The sequence below is a fragment of the Lissotriton helveticus genome, chromosome 7, assembly GCF_964261635.1.
Source record: "Lissotriton helveticus chromosome 7, aLisHel1.1, whole genome shotgun sequence".
In the NCBI taxonomy this organism is placed as follows: Eukaryota; Metazoa; Chordata; class Amphibia; order Caudata; family Salamandridae; genus Lissotriton; species Lissotriton helveticus.
Window position 1 is genome coordinate 418,953,385 of NC_136068.1, and position 18,660 is coordinate 418,972,044.

The following is an 18,660-nucleotide window of genomic DNA, read 5'->3' on the forward strand; positions in this document are numbered from 1 at the left end:
GTTAAAGCTCTCAAATGAATCGGATACATTACAGCAGCTGCTCAGTGATAACTGATTTCTTCCTATGGGGTGGTTGGAGCCATGCAGTGTGCACTGTGCTGTAGTTCCTGGAATGATGCGCAGGGCGCATGTTCTGAGGAGCTGGGCCCTGTCTGCTGGATCTTTGTGGCTGTGCTAAAGCATGGAGCGGCTTGCACCACTGAGGCTTAGACACTAGTGCAGAAAGCTCTAATTTGCTCCATTTGGGGGGCACTATTTGGCGCGTTACCAACCTCGCCACTCCTTGCACCCAAAGAGCTGCCTAAAATATTGCTGAAGATTTGCATAAAACGCTCAGCTACTGACTGTCAATTAATTGAGTTGCCATGGCATTGTTTCCTTCATTTGAACCTATGTCTTTGAGAACTAATGATTACCTGTTATATTGTTCTGTTTAGCCCCATGTTGCTTTCGTCACAAATCATAATATTCCAGTGGAAGTATTAAGGCAGATTTCGAATGTATGCACAGCTTCTCAGAAATTATAAAGGGCAGTAATTTGCTTTCACAGCAGGAACATTTTAGTATCAATTTATCTTGAAGTCTAAAGTTGCCCTGTCCCTCCCTTTACAAATATTTATTGCTTTGCTTGAAGGAAAACATAAACCCAGGCTTACGAAAAAGTATGAGTCCAGGACTAAAAAGGATTTTTTTTATATGTGGATAGTAATGTTACTTTCTTCCTACTTGCAAACTAGTTGCCTTCAAGAGCAACAAGCATTTGCAATGCAATAGGTCTCGCATTTACACAAGTTTGAGTTATTGGCATTGTAAATAACAATGCCTTTTTTATGTTTTGGTTTTTAAAACGTAAATAAAAGGCATTGCCATTTACAATGCCAATAGCTGGTTATTGAGTGCAGTTGTATGACCATGCCGTTTCATATTTAATCCTATCAAATGAGGACATTTGCTATTTATGCCCAGCAGAACAGAGAGGTTGTTAAATGTCCATGGCTCTGTGTGCACCATAGAAGTCTGTCTACAGTGAAAGTGCCTAATCATTATTCTAATAGCATGCAACAGAATAGAACAAGCATTTGCAATGCAATAGGTCTCGCAATTGCGAGTTTGAGCTTTTGACATTAATGACAATGCTTTTTAGTTATGTGTTGGTTTTTAAAACACAAATAAAAGGCATTATCATTTATAATGCCAATAGCTCAAACTCTCGCAAATGCGAGAACTATTGCATTGCAAATGCTTGTTTTAACTAACCAATGCTTTTGACACCACCCCCACGTCCCCCGCGTGACCCACCACGTCCTGCTCCCTGCCTCCTTTCCCATTGATTGGCCATAAAAGGCAAGTTTATGGCCTCGTAGCCATGTGGTGATCTCTCAACTTCTCTGAAAGTGGTGCAGCCTGTATTGATGTGTGTGCCACTGATCCAGATTTTTTTTTAAAATAAACTACATAATACATAATTTAAAAAATGAAAATCCAAGAGCACAAAAAAAATAGTAAAACAATTTGCCTACACACACGCTGGGCCTGTGCTGTGCTTGCCCTCGGTGTGCATCTGCTGTGTGAACATCTGTGCGCTTCCACAGACACCTACCACCGCTAACTGCTCTGATGTGGCCATAAGGTAACATGTCTACGGCGCTACAAGCCCCCCCCCTAAATAAACACACGGGGGGGACGCACAGCAGGTCGCTCCATGGCTAGCACGGGGAGGTCGCCTGATCCCGAGGACTGATTGATTGCCTGCCTTGGATTTAGGTATTCTGTTTACATTTTTTCCAGGGTCAAAGGTCATAGGTGTAGCCATCTTATGCACTGTAGCGGAGTGCAGCTGCTCACTAGCGCCTACACCCGACCTGATAGGGAGCAGATAAGAGTGACTGTGCCCTGACTTTCAGGGGCTCTCCTTTCGCAGTACACTCTTCCACTGCGAGCACTTCAGAGCACTGTACCTGTCGTGCAGCCTCTCCCACCACAGGATTAAGCAATCCCCTCACTGAACATCACATGGCTGCAGGACATCACGCGTTCTGTCAGAGGGCGCCCGGTTACTTGACATTAAAGCCCGGTGGGTTTACAAGCCAGAGCTTGGCGTTGGGTCATGAATATTCAAAGTGCCAGTCAAATGAGAAGGGTGAAACTGTGTCATGAACGAACACATTCAAGCACTCCCGGTTTAGGCAGGAGATTCCAGGTTTCTGTAAACCGAGCTTGCTTTGTCTTCCTCCTACTTAATTAAAATTTCTCTACTTCAATGCAAGTTAATCTGTAAATTCAATGCACGCTGTGTTTGTACTCAATCGCTCTCTTATCTGAGCCCAAATGTTGGCATGTGTCCCCGAATCCTTTCATTGCTCGCCAGAAGACGGCTTCGAGCGGTTGGCTTGGTTTTTAGGTCTCGCCTATCCCATTGCGCAAGGAATGGATAGGGGAGAATTATAGGAGCCAAAATAAGTTCTCAAACCGTCAGGCGGATTTCAAACAGTTCACGTGAACACAAGCACGCGCTTTTCCCCCCACAGGCTTTTTTTATTACCATTTGCTCCTGCCTCCGAGAGCTTCAAAGGGATCCGCACCCCCTCCCACTGCTTCACACTTTTCACGGCCGCCAGGCAGCGTTTCGCATTTCTCCTTCCCCCTCCCCACAGCAATGCCAAGAGCTTCTTGTCCCAGTTTCTGGCTCTTGTTTTTAAAATGTTGGTTACTGATCTAACTTGGATCGGGGGAATCTGCCCCCACCCGGACTATTATTCAACAGATCGAGGAAGGCTCTTACGCAGCAGTCACAGTTATCTTAACCAGGAAATAGCGCACAAAGATACCAAATAAGAGCCTTGAGTTGCAAAGTGTGCATTGCAGGATCCTCATGTAACGATGCCGTTTTCGTGTCAGAAAGTAATTCTAGGTGTAGGCATGTGTCTGTGTGTTTCTGAAGAGGTCCACATTTCAGCAGAGCGAGCAGGTGGGTAATAAGCTGAAAGATTACCACTTTGCCAAGGGTGACATCGTTTGTTCAACGGGAGATGCAGGAATTCTTAACAAAGGTGTGTCATACTTCCACACTCAGAAATGTAAGTGTGCTCCAAGCAGCCTGGGACTGTTTTCCATACATAGGCACCCACTACTGATATAGCGCCACAGTGGGCGCCTTGTCTCACTCTCAAACCCTGTAGTTTACAGTCACACCCGCCCTCTCAAACCCCAGCTACCTGGGTCTTCAGGGAGAGGCATTGCATGCGGCTCAATCATTTCCACCCGGATCGTGCAGACGACGTGGTGCTGTAATGTGTGATCCTCTGCATTGTGAACACATGGACAGCCGACCTCTGCGGACAGACCGAGGGTGTGCACACTGCTCGGAAGTGTTTGAGAGGGTTCCCCACAGGAGGCACAAAGAACCAACGAGAGTTGTTACTTGTTCCAAGAGGGGTGGGTGAAGTAGGTGGTGTGAGATATGCGACAGCGTGCCTGAATTCAAGTATTTGGAACAAGCTTTTACTATTTCCAAGACATCATGCAGGTCCACAGTGCTGTAAATGACTGCAACTCAACGATACCCTCTTTGCGGACCCCTGCAGCATGAAGGGCGGCATCGGTCCGGCCCGCATTTCAGTTGTGAATTCAGCAGCGCATGTTTATTCCTGGAGTCTCAGTCACAGGCAAAGCTGTTCAGCCGACTGATACACCGATATTATTATTGAGACCTACAAGGATTCAATTTGTCCCAGAACAGTAATGTGTGCCGTCCTTCCTGCGTCGCTGCTTGTTTTCGTTGCCTCTTTTGCTTGTTTTTAAATGCGATTAACAACCTCACATTCATTTTTTTTTACAGTTTTTGGTTACTGAAAAAATAAAAGCCCGCACGTCATTTTGCACTTGAGTACGTGCTTGTTGTTATTGCTCTGCGTCTGTTTGTCCCACATGGACAGTCACCTCTCCCCCACATTCCCACATTCCCACTTCCCCTCTCACACTCCCACACCCTCTATCCACTCTCATCTCGAAATACCACTGCCCTCTCTCATCCCTCCCTCACACAAACTGTCTCCTCTCTATACTGCCTACTCACACATGCTACCTTCCCTTTACCGCCTCACGCTGTGCGCTAGGCCACCTCTCGCCTCCCCCCGGTGCCCCTTCCACTTGTCCCTCTATCTCTTGTACTCTTTCTCACACAACCCTCTTGCCCTCTCACACACTACTACTGCCTCTCTCAAGTGGTTGACTCCGGTTTTCAAGCAAAGTTTCTATACCATAACTTTTTTTTAATTATAGTCTGTCACCAATATTTTCTCAAACCGCTTTGCTCTGCCTGCTGTTGGACACTGTTTCCTGCAATGCTTTTTAGTAGCTTCGAAACACGAGCTGTTTGGTTCTTTTCGACTTCCTCTGAAATGTTCTATGTAAGAACGACTTCAGATACATGCCCTTGTTTACAAGCATGTGCCAGGATTTAAAATCGTGTCTGAAATGGAATGCACCCACTGCCTAGAAGTTGATTCCTTGGCTTTTTTTGGTGCTGTAAAATACAGGCAAGTCTTGCCCCTGGTATTTTCACAAAAGACATCCCATGCCGCGTTTTTAAAAAACAAAAAAACACCTTTGTGTTAGCATTATAGTTTATTATCTGTATTTTGAATCAAATGTGCTCAAACGCATTCCTTCGCCCCGCTGTAGAACTGTCTCCTAGTTTAAATGTATTAACTCATTCACACACGTGCACTAATCACAGGAATTTAAATGTAATCAATAACACTTGATCCTCCTTTGGACATGCACCGTTGTTGTTTGCTACTTACATTGGAAAACACCTCTCTAGCTTTATGGGAACGGATAACATATTTTCCTTCTAGAATTTTCTGTTTTGTCAGCTCTGCTAGTTTCAGTAGTGCAGTAACTATATACTGATATATAACATTTTAAAATGGAATTGCAATACAGTTCAAGGTGTTTTTCATGGGAGTTGCTTCGAGTACGTTTTTGAATGCAAATGTGTTTGCCAAAATCTTTATATGCTTAGATCAAATTGAGTATTTGTTGTACTGTAACCTTCTTAAGTTACCACTCAACGCCACAGCACCACTCAACGCCACAGCACCACGCAGCGCAACAGAATCCCTCAGTATCACAGCACCCCACAACTCCACAGCACCACTCAATGCCACAGCACCACTCAACGCCACAGCACCACTCAACGCCACAGCACCCCTCAACGCCACAGCACCCCTCAATGCCACAGCACCCTTCAACGCCACAACACCACTCAAAGCCACAGTATCACTCAAAGCCACAGCATCACTCAAAGCCACAGCATCACTCAAAGCCACAGCACCACTCAGTGCCACTGAATGCCACAGCACCCCACAACGCCACAGCATCACTCAGTGCCACTGAATGCCACAGCACCCCACAACGCGACAGCACCACTCAACGCGACAGCACCACTCAGCGCACAGCACCACTCAGCGCACAGCACCACTCAGCGCACAGCACCACTCAGCGCACAGCACCACTCAGCGCTTTGCACCACTCAGCGCACAGCCTCCCTCAACGCCACAGCATCAATCGTCACAGCATTACTCAACGTCACAGCATTACTCAGCACCACTGAATGCCACAGCATCACTCAGCACCACTGAATGCCACAGCACTACTCAGCACCACTGAAGGCCACAGCATCACTCAGCACCACTGAAGGCCACAGCATCACTCAGCACCACTGAAGGCCACAGCATCACTCAGCACCACTGAAGGCCACAGCATCACTCAGCACCACTGAAGGCCACAGCATCACTCAGCACCACTGAAGGCCACAGCATCACTCAGCACCACAGCATCACTCTGAACAACCATTCAACTACAACAGCTGGTTCTAATATGTTCTCTCAATGTTTCAAACTTTATTACAAATGTCACAAAAAGATGTTAATATTTCACTTCTGTTCTTGGATTTTCATCACAATAAAACACACTGAACATAATCTTCCCAAAAGTTATTTACAAAAGTTTAAGCTATTGCCATTATAAATTACAATAACTTATTTAAGTATTAATTACTAAAAAAAATAAAAGCCATTGTTATTTGTAATATTAATACATATAAGTCATGTAAATACAACACATATTGATTACAAATGCTATAGGTGTCACGTTTGCAAAAGTTAAAACTATTGGCATTGTAAGAGACAAAGCTATTAATTTCGCTATTTTCAAAACCAACACAAATAAAAAATGTGTCATTTACAATACTAATACCTCAAACTTTCCTAATGCGAGACCTATTGCATTGCAAATGCTTGTTGTTTGGGGCGCTTATGTGCTTCAGAGTGAGTAATGTCCTCTCCGCTCTGTGTGTGCACACAACCATGACACATGGTTCAGTGCTGCAGTGTCTGATTCCAACCTTCACGCTTTACCACAGACCCCCAGCACCCCCTGACGCTGCCACCACCCCTGGACACAGAGAACCTTTCAGACCTCGACCCACAAGGCCTGCCCTGCACTAGCCCTGGGCACATTCAGGTGCTACCCAAGCAAACCACAGAAGTGAATTCAGAGAGCTGCATTTGTCAATGGAACAAAGGTCACGCCGGTATGTTATTAACTGCACCATTTTACTGTGTTCACCAATGACACTGGTTAGAAAATGGAACTACCATTGGCAAAGCAAATCTGCCTTGTATTTTGAGTGCTGCATATAATATTCTAAAGGCCTGTTGCAGTAAAAACAAAACATACTGCTCTCTATATACGAATGATCTTTGAGATAACTAATCACTTATGTGACGATGCAGTGTACTTTTGCATACGAAATGGGCCCTTGTGCATTACAATGCAATAGGTGTTTTTGGTATTGTAAATACCAATGCTTTTAAAATGTTTAAAGGCATTGGCATTTACAATGACAATAGCTCCAAAACTCGCAGTTGCGAGACCTATTGCATAGCAAATGCTTGTTAAATAACGTTTCTGTTGCTAAGTGACACTAGAGGTATGCCTGCTTCCTTGGCAGTGTTGCCAAGTGGCAGCTCTTTGGAGATTGTATTGCACGATTATTCAGACGAGCAGAAGGAAGACACAATAAGATCCTTAGATGCTACCAAGCTCAGCTCCCAGTCTGATATTGCTTGAAATAATGTCTACAACCCCCCACATGAAACCTATTTTCTATCATTGCAGCATAATACAAGCAGCATCTTGCGCATCTTCCCCTCACTGGAGCCATGCAGCATGAAAGGTTGAATGTTCCTCTTTTGATTAGGGTGCAGGTGTCCCCACTGGGGATGGGAGGGAAGCCTTTCCACTTTATCTAGAAGTGAGAGGAACAAAGAGGCTAATTGCTTCTTCTGTGCTCGATGAGCAGTTAATACACCTTTTGCAAGAGCGGCAATCGGCTCCTGAAGAAAGGCCTCAAAGTTATCACAAGCTGCCATTTTGCACTCTCACAATGCCAGCCCAATAGTCATTGACTCGACTGTTCTGCATTGCTCCCAACTTGCAGCGCCTGAGGCTAAGAACTATGCGCCCTATCTAAGGAAAATTATTTTTGCAGGTATTTAGACGGGTTACCCCGGTGTTACATTACCATATTTTGTTCCTGCAGTAGTGTTAAATGTTTCTTGTCAACTGTTTGATTAAGGAGATTTTGATAACAATGGGAATGCGAGCAGTAGAGGTAACAACAGGACAGAGTCAATACATCTAGTGTGTCACTCTAGCTCCATTTAAAGTTATGCCATGTGTTATTTTAATTTACTGATTATATAGGTCAGGGCTCGCTAATTGCTTGGCCTCTAGATAGCGGTACAAAAGGGCCTCTAGATAGTTATCAAATTTAACAGACTAAGGAGTGCCATGAATGTCTCAAATGCTTTTTGTGATTTACAAACAGGTTTTGCGCCACGGGGGTTAAAGCAGTGGGTTTTGCTTCGCTAACAATACTTCTGTGTGTTGATAAATGTATACCCTCTTCCTGTGACTAATTATTTTCCTTCGTTGTCACATCCACAAATGTTGTTAGCTGTTTGCCCCAATGTACGACCGATCAGATCTACTTCAGCTGTGATTAAATTGTATGCAGAGGTCCCCTGTCCTTTCTTTGAGGGGGAGGAGGGTAATTTAATACCTTGGACGACTTGGAAAGGCTCCCATGAAGAGTCTACTTCCGATGTATCTGGCCATTCAAGAGGATTTGCTATGATCAAAAAGGTCTCTCACTCTTAGGAATTCCGATTTGCGTTTTCGGCCTGTCCAGGCATAGGTCATCTGTCTTTTAGGCCACTTGAAATGAACTTGCGGTTTTCCCTCTGTTGCTCAGTCAGATATCCATTTGGATACAAATGTATATTTTAATTATGTTTACAAAGCTCTGTGCATTGCAATCATTTGATTTTTATTTCCCTGTTCATTGTTCTGAACTTTTTCTTATTCTAAACCTATTCTGTATTCAGTCAATGGCTGCAGGGATAAATACTTATGAGATCCCAAAGGTGAGACCAATTGCATTGCAGATGCTTGTTTCTGTTTGCCTCTGTTTTTCCTATTTTTCTGTTTGCCGCTGTTTTGACACTTTTTTCTGTATGCCTTTCTTTTCCTCTACTTTTTCTCTTCTTGTTTTTAGTTTATTAGCTATGCAGAGGACACCCCTATCTTAATCCGGCATAAAGATTCAAAGAGGAAATTATTGCAGTTGCCAGCTGGCTGGCAGATATTTTGTTGCAATTCAACATTCACAAAACCAAGGTTTAAAAAAAATATATATATATCTTACGATTCTCTGTGGTTTCTCTCTCAGACATTGTGGCCTTCGCCATTAGGCCCCGCCCCAATTTCAGTTCCTGTGGTCCATAACCCATGGATTCATTTTGATATCCTGCGTTTAATTCAGCCTTCTGCCACCCATTTGTTTTGCTTTCCTGAGAATTCTTTCCAAATTCTTCTATTTGTTCCAACACAAACACTGCAGCTGAAATTTTGAGTTTCCTAGACAAATTCAATTCCATGCTTGTTGGTTCACCTACTGGATTGCTAAAAAGACTATGTGACAAAAATACAGCAAAGAGGTTTGCCTGTAGTCTTGTTTTTCTTCAGCATCAGTGGCGCTGAATACCCTTCACTGGATACATCTACTAAACAAGCATTGGCATAGCCAATAGGTCTCGCTTGTGGGACCTTATAAGTATTTAGTTTTGCAGCACAATATCCTTGGTGCAACAAGGATATTGTGCTGCAAAACTAAATACTTATAAGGTCCCACAAGCGAGACCTATTGGCAATGGCAATGCTTGTTTATTACGAGGGTTAAAGTCCCAAGACACTGATTGGCTGTGTAAAGCAGGAAAACTAGTTTGAATAGAGCGTCTGCAAACAAAAACATTTTACACAGAACCATTAGGCTGGTCTTGCGTTAACATGCATTGTTTTGTTGAATGTAGTGGAAGGGTGACAACATGGCCGTTGAGTGATAAACGGGCAGGGTGGGGAATAAAAAAACCAGAGAGAACAAAGGCTAACAGGCTCTGCAACACAAAGATTACACAAGGTAAGAATGCCGTGCCGTTTCGTTCTGAGCAGTTGGAAACATCAAAATGAACATTACGCTTCAGCCGAATGTTGGAGCTGTGAGTGCAGGATACCCGGGCACAGACCCCTCACCCGGTGCGGACTTTGATAACCCGCTGGGTGAGAAAGCAGACCGGGATACACCACTGCTCCATCAGCCTGACAGACCCGAGCCGCTTTTACACAGCCAGGAAGCGTTGTGTTGTCCTGGGCGATCACGTTTAATGGGGTCTTTGGGAGTTGTCGACACTTGTTGTGTTTGAGGCAGTGCTGAATGAGCACAGAAGACAGAGGCGCTTCAAATCTGCCCTTGTGTTGTAAACAAACAAATTCCTCATGGACGCTACCGGGCTGCGCTGTCGGGGAAAACACGTGACGGCAAAGGTGCAGGGAGGTGCTCCCATAACTGAATATGTCACCCGTCGGGTCCATGTGGAATTTCTTCATATTGCTCGCTGTATCAACAGAGACGTTTGTCTCTTCACAGCACACAGAACCTATGATGTGAATGAACGGCACGTTGCCTGTGGCTTCGTTTACATCAGCATAGTTTTTAGACTGTGTGGAAGAGGCATTTTGGAAATTCAACTGTCAGTTAGACATATGGGCGGACGACTTCAAGTAAGATCTGTTATTGTTCCACACAAATATCCGCATTAAAATTAAGCATCGCACAAAATAAGTAATTCTATTCAGGGATAACGTCTTTAACTGAATATTTATACGTTCCCATCCAGTATCGATTATTGAGAAAAAAGAACAACATCTAAAACGTATATTTCTGACAATATGGTACTAATTCAACGTATCCATTTGAGGAACCTACGCCAAGACTTGGCCTGGATGAATGGAGACATCAAAGGACCCCAGTGCACAGCTGGGGGATTGCTGACTTTGTGACTGGTTCAGCAGGAAAGATTAATTGGGCTGGGGAGGGGGCCGAGTGGGGAGAGCGGCAAAAGAAATGTCAACAAATGCGTGCGCCGGGAAAGGAAGGCAGAGAAGGGGAGGGGGGAGGAGAAATGCGACACGGCGGGCAGGGGAGGGGGCCCGAGTGGGGAGAGCGGCGAAAATGACTAATTAGGGGAGGAGAAGCCGAGAAGCCACAGAGCGCACGCTGGGCGAAGCCCTTTGATGTGCTGTGCGGCGGCCGTTAACAAAATGCAATTAGGAGGGAGGGAGGCTGATGCGCGTTCGTGTTTGATCACGTGATTCACGTGAACGTAAACAAAACGCCAGCGGAAAGCCCTTAGTTTGACGAGGATTTTGGCTACTTGAATTCTCGCTCCGCTCGATGCGCGCAAGCGAGACCTAAGATTTTGGCTACTTGAATTCTCGCTCAGCTCGATGCGCGACCTAAAAACTTACTTTAGGCTACTTTGCTTGGTCTTTTGAGCACCTTGTCTCTCACTATCTGCAGTGCAAGTCTCATCAATCAATTCCCTTCCAAGCAGAGGTCTTCGCAAACTCACTTTCTGGTGGTTCCTAAATTCCGCCAATCGAGACTAGGAGGGGATGGGATTGTGCCTTCTCGGTGTTAGGGGCAACACTGTGGAACTCCTTGCCTTTGCAAACTCTCAAATTGCTGCTACCATTTAGGAACGCCTTAAAATGTGATTTCTTACATAATAATAGGATGTCCATTGTCTAGGGATTAGAAATGTCTTCTCTGGTGCCAATACGCCGGTGTAGGGAACAGTGAGCTCTACAGTTATTTTTTTCATTACATTACCAATGAGTAATAATTCACAAACTCTTCTACCTTCTCCAATCCTTAAAGGATATTCACCCTCTCGTTCTTTGTGCTCTTTCTGGCACCACTTCAGCTGCCAAACTTAATGGTGGTAAAAAAAAAACCTCAAAATTGTGTAGTTTATTGTGGGTTTCCGGTCAATGGCCCGGATTACTAGTCCCAGAACAGGTTGAGGTATTCTAGTGGACCAGGTAAATGTCAACATCATGATGTGAAGGACAGGGTCGGGTAAATGCCCTTCTTTTCTGAGTTTTAACTCAGAAATGGACCACAACATGCAACATTCTGTGAAAACTCTACTAAATTCCACATGTCTAAAAAATTACAGGGTATTATTCCGAGTGTAAATTTAAGCAGGTTTGACATGTCAAATTTGACTTGGGAAAATTGTGGGAGTACAAAATTTATTGCATCAAGTACCTATCCATGTGGAAAAACTCAAAGGGCATCAGGAATCTGAGAATTTAGCTAAACCCTTTAATCAGAGTCAACATTTTAAGAAAAAAGACAACATTATGAGCTGAACCACTAACATGCGATTGTTTACAGCATGTAAAGCAATAATAGTTACACAATGCCAGATTTAAGCATTATTGCTAGCACCTGGAGGCAATTATGGTTATTAATTACTTTCCCTGTAGTCACGGGCCTGAGCCACAGGCGACAGCGGATAACAAGAGGGAGAATTATCATCATTACTGCAGGTAGAGGCACTCTGGTATTAGCATCACTATGAAAAAAAGACCGGGAGAGCTGAGGGAGGAGGCCCTATCTTTTACATAAAGGGATAGGAAAAAACGGCTCCTTTCTCCCACATAACTTCTACAACCTCTTCAGTAGCAGCTTGTTTACACAAGCCTGTCTGGGATCTTCCCTTTGATTTTTCTGAGAGAAAAGCCTTATTGGCCAAAAAGTAGGGAAACTTTTTGAGTTGTTCAACTTTTTTTGGTTGCTTTCATGTTTATTGCATGGCCCCCTTCCAAAGCACTGCCCACGATAGTGCCTATAGACAGGCAACATCAGATGTCATTCCCGGCAGCTCTAAAGAATGCAGCTGAAACTCACTTGTAGAGTCTGCGATAGCCGGACAAAGTCTCGCTGCACCTGCTCACTGGTGTCCAGCTCAGTTTGTAAGCGGTGCACTTTGTTCTTTTCCTCCTTCAGAGAGTTTTGGAGATGAACCTGAAGCATAAGGAAAACCATAAAGGAAGTAGTAGTTGCAGGAACACTGACAGCGACTAATCATCAGCAACAGAAATAGTGATGGGTATATTTGGTTAATCAACAGTCTAGTGATTCTACATCTTGACTTCATAGTCTTCATTACATGGCCTTTAACACCACCAGCTGAGCCTTCTTCATGACAACAAGAATTATTTTTAGAATGGCGTCACAATTCCTCAAAGAATAAAGACCGAACGCTACACCACAAGTAGATAAAAGGCTGCAGTACCAAGTCTCCTTTTCTCCTGTCACAACAATTTGTCAATATCATCCTTACCAAAACAATTCACTCACATCCTTCATATTAAGTACAACAAACGTCTGCATCAAAATTGTCACCACTATGAACTACATCAGCCTTAAAAGGCGGACATAATCCAAATGAAAGTGACTTCACTGCCTTTGACAAGGCAATTACTACTAGCTTCAGCAGCAACACCAGGAAAAACCATCATTAAAACTGACTTTCCCAGTATGAACATCAATACAGCCATTAAATTCAAACTTGTAATCACTAATGGAGAGCGAGAGAAAGTGTAATCAGTTGCACTCTCCCATTACTGAACATTACTATCCCACAGGCAACTGATTCAACAAGGGTTTCGTAGAAATATATCTGACTCCCTCTTCATAACAGGATATCTCTGCTTACTTTCTTACTTCTAACAGGGTATCCAAAGACATTGGAGTAGACGCCTCACTCACTTATCGTGACATGCTTCATCATTGGTACATATCCACACCCTGGTGAGATACTACTACCAGGGCGGACTCAACCATAGATGGAAATGGGAAATCTTAGATAAAGCAAACCTGGATATGCAGGGACCCAAAAAAGTGATATATTAAAAATACCTTGAGGTATACCCATTGTTGTATTTTATTGGACAGGTACCTGGGGTATGGATAAAAAGGTAACATTTTGAGGGTTCTATTGAAAGAATTATTAAATTATACCCTCCTTTTTACTGCTAACATGTTTCGGCCCTCGCTATGAGCCCAAAAGTGTCTGGGGCCTTCGTCAGGGCGGTCTCGCAATGTCCCTGTCTTGGTGCACGCACTCCATGCAAAAGCGTGAGGCTTAATGCTCTCATCGGTCTCTTATCTTGGTTTCTTTTGTCACAGGATGTTCTGCAATATAAAAAAAGAAAAGGAGAGGAGACTTTGTTTCAGTCATCTAACCTGAGTTTATTAATCATGTTCCCACTCTTCAAAATGGTGGACCTTGTTTGTGAAATACACAGATAGCATTAGCCATTACTACTTGTGTTTATGCCATAATAATTTCCCTGATTCAATCAGTGTTATGCTATTATTCTGATTTCATATTCATCCTGGTGCGCCCAAATGTTACTAGAAATGATTCCAGATCTAGAGAATTTTCAGGTTGAGGTGCTTATTCTATACAGTGATATAATGTCTAAGTCCAGACCTTTCAGTGATGACATTGTGAGAGTGAATATTTTATTTGGTGCAGTTATCCTCATCACCTACATACCACATCATTCATACCAGTCCTATGTATGCTTACCCTCTATGGTGTCTCTTCGAGGGTCATGCGATATGTGCGTGATGGTGCGGTCTTGTAGCCACACACTTTTGGAGAAAAAGGCAAAGTATAAGTATGGTAAACAGATGAGTTTTAAAAGTATATTATTTTCTAACATGGGTGGAGGGTGTTGTAGTCGTATGGATGCCATTTCTATTAATAGTACACTGTGCTGTGTATTAATCGTTTTCTTTTTGAGTTTTTTATATTTTGTTTATCTGCCCCCTTCTTTTTAAGACTAAATAAGGTATGCAGCTCTGGACCACTTTTCAATTTTTAAACTCTAGAATACTCATAATTGTCAATTTTGAGCGCCTACCTCTTCTAGTGTCTTCTATATCTTACATACTTCCCCCTTTTTTTATATGTGCCCCGATATATGTGGGGTATTTGTAGTGGGGAAGCTCTCCCTTGTACAAACACATTGATGCCTTCCCAATTGTCAAGAATGACGCAGAAAACTAAAAGCGGTGCTTCTGTTCTCGCCGTATGCTCACACTGTTTTTTTTTTGCCTCATAGGCTTTGGATAAAGATTCTTATTAAGGGTTGAGTTCTTTGGGCGAATTAGTTTATAGATCCAAGAGACTTGGTGACCTAACTTAGTAATCTTCATTACAAAGTTTGATAAGAATGGGGCTGAGGTCCAGGGAGGTACCTGTGCCTACCGATTGGTGCAGGGATCTTGATGCAGCAATGCTGGCGGAGAAAGTGGTGTACTTGAACCGGGGGTGTCCCCGGAAGTGGGGCAAAATCTGGGGGTCTTGGAACAAATACAGGGGCCATTTATGTGATCCACCTTTATCTGAGGGAGAAAGTGACTGATTAGGGGGGAGGAGGGGGTCGGGGACATTGAGATGTGTACCACTGATCACACGTCTGATATTTTTTATCATCTTGAAGTATGTAACAACACTGTTGATTACAATGCATAATCGTATCCACGATATGCCCTGTGAATGTTATTAATAAAAACAAATAAAAAAAAAAAAGAATGGGGCTGAGGTATGTAGTTTAGCCTTCGTCAGCGCTGCCTTAACCTTTAGAAAATTATAAAACTCTAGATTGTCCAAGTTATATTTAGCTTGGAGATCTTTAAAAGTGATTGGGTACGCTAAGTTTTCTAGTTGATAAGGGAAAAAAGATCCCTTTATCAATCCAGGCCTCGTAATGTATTGTTTTCCCTTTATATAAAATATTGTTGTTGTCCCATAACGATTCAGATTTAGAGCGTCTCATACTGATGTCCAATTTCTTATCTAATTTCAATAGAGCTGCTTCTGTATTTTTAAATATAGATTTTGAGCCGCTGAGGTCAGTGTGATTGGAGGTGAGTAGGGCTACCGGGTCAATGTTATTTAGTAAAGATTTTTCAACCTCTAGCCATACTGGAGTATAATTAACGGGGGCAAAATCCAATACAAGCCTTGTTTTGCCAAGAAAGCTGTTTGGTATGTTTTGAAGTCGGCTAAGTTGACCCTGCCGAGAGATTTGTTCAGTCTTAGTTTTTTTTTGCCCTATTCTGGCCTTTTTACCTTGCCCTAAAAATTTATATATAAGGACATCTAATTTACGGTGAAAATCATTGGTTAATAAAAGAGGGAGCATGGTAATTAGATAATTCACTAAGGGTGTGATCATCATCTTAGTGGTCTCAATTCTACCCCACCATGTGATAAATTTTGGCGACCATGTGTCTAAGAGTTTTAATCTTCCCCAGTGTGGAGGTTTCATTTTGATGTTGAGTATCAATTATATTACTGCCAAACTCTATACCTAGATATTTTATGTAGCCAGGTTGCCACGCAAGGCCTGAGTCGTTTAAAACTTCTCTAGTACAATGGACATTTAGGGGCTTTACTTCTGATTTATCCCTATTTCATTTGTATCCCGAGTAAATTGAGTATTTCTCTATGGTTAGCATCAGGGCACTAATTGAAGGACTCTGGTCTTCCGTAACTATAAGTACATCACCCTCATAGGTGGCTAGTTTAACAAGAGTGTTCTTCAATCATATTCCTTTTATCTCTTTATTATGTTTGATGTCCTGTATTAAGGGTTCAAGGGCTAATAGAAAAAGTGATGGAGAGAGAGGATTGCAAGTAATGTTTTAATAACGGCCATGATACTCTGTTAAACGCCTTCTCAGCGTCTAGAGTGATTGCTATAGTCGGTTCGGGCTTCAACTTTGCTTTTTCTAGGATATGACATAACAAGCGGGTGTTATCATTAGACATTCCGTTTTTAAGGAATCCAACTTGTGAGCTCCTTATCAGTTGCGGAAGAACTACATTTAGTCTTGTGGCAAGCATTTTTGACTAAATTTTGCAGTCTATATTAATCAGAGATATTGGCCTATACTTTTTGGGCAATAGAGGAAACTTCCCCTCTTTGGGTATAACTATATTGTTGGGTAACTTAATCGAGTTGAATGTATGTCCTTCCTAAGCTATAGTATTGAAAACCTTTGGCATGGTTAGTAGGATTGACCCTCCGAATGTCTTATAAAATGCTGCTGAGAAGCCATCAGGGCCCGGAGCCTTCTTATTTTTCAGTGATTTGATGGAGTTGGTTATTTCCATGTCAGAGATAGGTTTCTCTTGTGCTGAGTTTTCTGCATCAGACAGCAGAGGGAGATTTAATGTATCCCAGTATCTGACACATTCTTCCGAATGAAGGATTTGTTTGCTCTTATACAGATCTTCATAAAAGGACTTAAATGTGTTCTAAATCTCTTTTTGTTCAGTCTGTGTTTTGTTATTGTTGTCTTTTATTGATGAGATAGTATGTTGTCATGGTTTATGTTTGAGGTAAGAGGCTAAAAGTTTGCCTGTTCTATTGGCTTCAGAAAGTTTAAGGGCCTTAAACGTGTTGATCCACAAACCTGCCCAGTTACTTACAATGTTATTATATTCATATTTCTTCTGTACTAATTGGTTAAGGATATCGTTGTTGTCCAGCGCATTGGCGTGTGAGGTCTCCAGAAGTTTAATTTCACGTTCCAAACTATTTAATTAAAAATTACGTTTTTTATTCATTTTCATTTTAACCCCAATGAGGACACCCCTAATGGTTGCCTTCAGTGTGTCCCAAAGGGCGAAAGCGTCAGTCTCAGAGAGATCACTGTGCTTAAGGTAGTCTCGGATTGTGTATTAAATTCTCTTTTTGACTTCCCGATCTGAGAGGACATCTTCATTAAAACACCACCTTTTAGGAGAAGGCGTGGTGTGGGTACCAGCTAGTTTGGTGTTGATGCAAGAATGGTCTGAAACTACCTTGGGTGCAATGTCTGTTTGATCAATTAGATGTGTGAAGGAGCCAGATATTAGTATGTAATCTATCCTAGTATAAGAGTTATGTGGGGCCGAGTAAAACATATAGTCTCGAGAGTCCGGGTGTTGGAGATGCCAGGAATCCTTGAGATTGAATTTACAGCAATTTTGTTTAACAATATCATGAGATCTAGTGACTTGATATTTACACTTGGGTTGGCGGTCAATTATAGGATCTAGTGGCAAGTTGAAGTCCCCACCAACTATGATAAGATCATCTTGGGGAACATTTTCTATGGTTTTTTAAATGTTTTCACAGAAGTTGGGGTCATTGGCATTAGGACCATATACATTGATCACATGTATTAGGTCTTCACCCTTTTTCAGATGCGCAACTACTACCCTTCCTTCATCATCATGGGATTGTGATTCAATGGAAATGTTAGACTTCCTAGCTATAAGGGTAAAAACTCATTTTTTTATGGTCTGCCGGTGAGCATGAGACATGTGAGATCCAGTTGTATTTGATAAAGGCTGCATCTTCCTCGGATAGCTTTGTCTCCTGTAGAAGTATGATATTGCCTTTTGTTTTAGCTAAGTAATCAAAGATTTTCCTACGTTTAACTGTGTGATTGAGTCCCTTCACATTTAAGGAAACAACATTGAGGTCCTCTGCAATATTATTACTTCTAACTTGAGTCTTTGACGAAGTAAAAAAAAAGTTCAAAAATACTTTATTCGGAGGAGCTACGCTAGCAACCAAGATGGCCGCATAAGCTCCCGGCTCCGCCGACCTCCGCCAGTTGCTCACAAATCCTGACGATTATCCTGATTTCGCACCGGACTCCCGTGCAGCTGAGGTGTTACTGACTCTAAAGGTGCAATCACGGAATTTCTATCTGCTCGAATAACGAAGATACGCCGTGTTCCATTCTCGGCCTAACCCAGAGTTGAAGCCGGGGCCTCGATTTCTAACCCAGCCGGGTTGGAGTTGAATAACATCAGCCGCGGGACGTGGGTAGCGTCCGGTCTCCCGAAGTGGAGTGTTTCTTGACCGTTTTGGATGGTGGCTCGGTGGCAGTTGTATCTCGCAGCTACGGCGGCGTGACGCATCGGTTGCTGTGGTCGGGGGTCCGCTGCCCGGAGGCCCCGTTGGGCTCCCGGGGTCGATGGGCGTGGATCCTCGCTGGCGGCGACGGTGTTGAGATCGCACCTTTGTGAGTGCCCACAGTTGCATCCGACTTGCCTGTGCCTGGTACCCCGGAGTAGTCGACCTCCGGGGTTCAAAGACCTGCTC

The 18,660-nt window shown here is 43.1% G+C and overlaps 1 protein-coding gene across 4 annotated transcripts in view; it reads right to left on the bottom strand.

Moving 5' to 3' along the window:
• Positions 1-18,660, bottom strand: part of RABEP2 (rabaptin, RAB GTPase binding effector protein 2) — a 418,606-nt gene that overhangs the window by 75,866 nt on the left and 324,080 nt on the right. For all 4 annotated transcript variants that reach the window (XM_078652313.1, XM_078652310.1, XM_078652312.1 and 1 more), the window contains one exon: positions 12,386-12,502. In XM_078652313.1, coding sequence (XP_078508439.1) covers positions 12,386-12,502 — 117 coding nt within the window. The remainder of the gene's footprint in view (positions 1-12,385; positions 12,503-18,660) is intronic.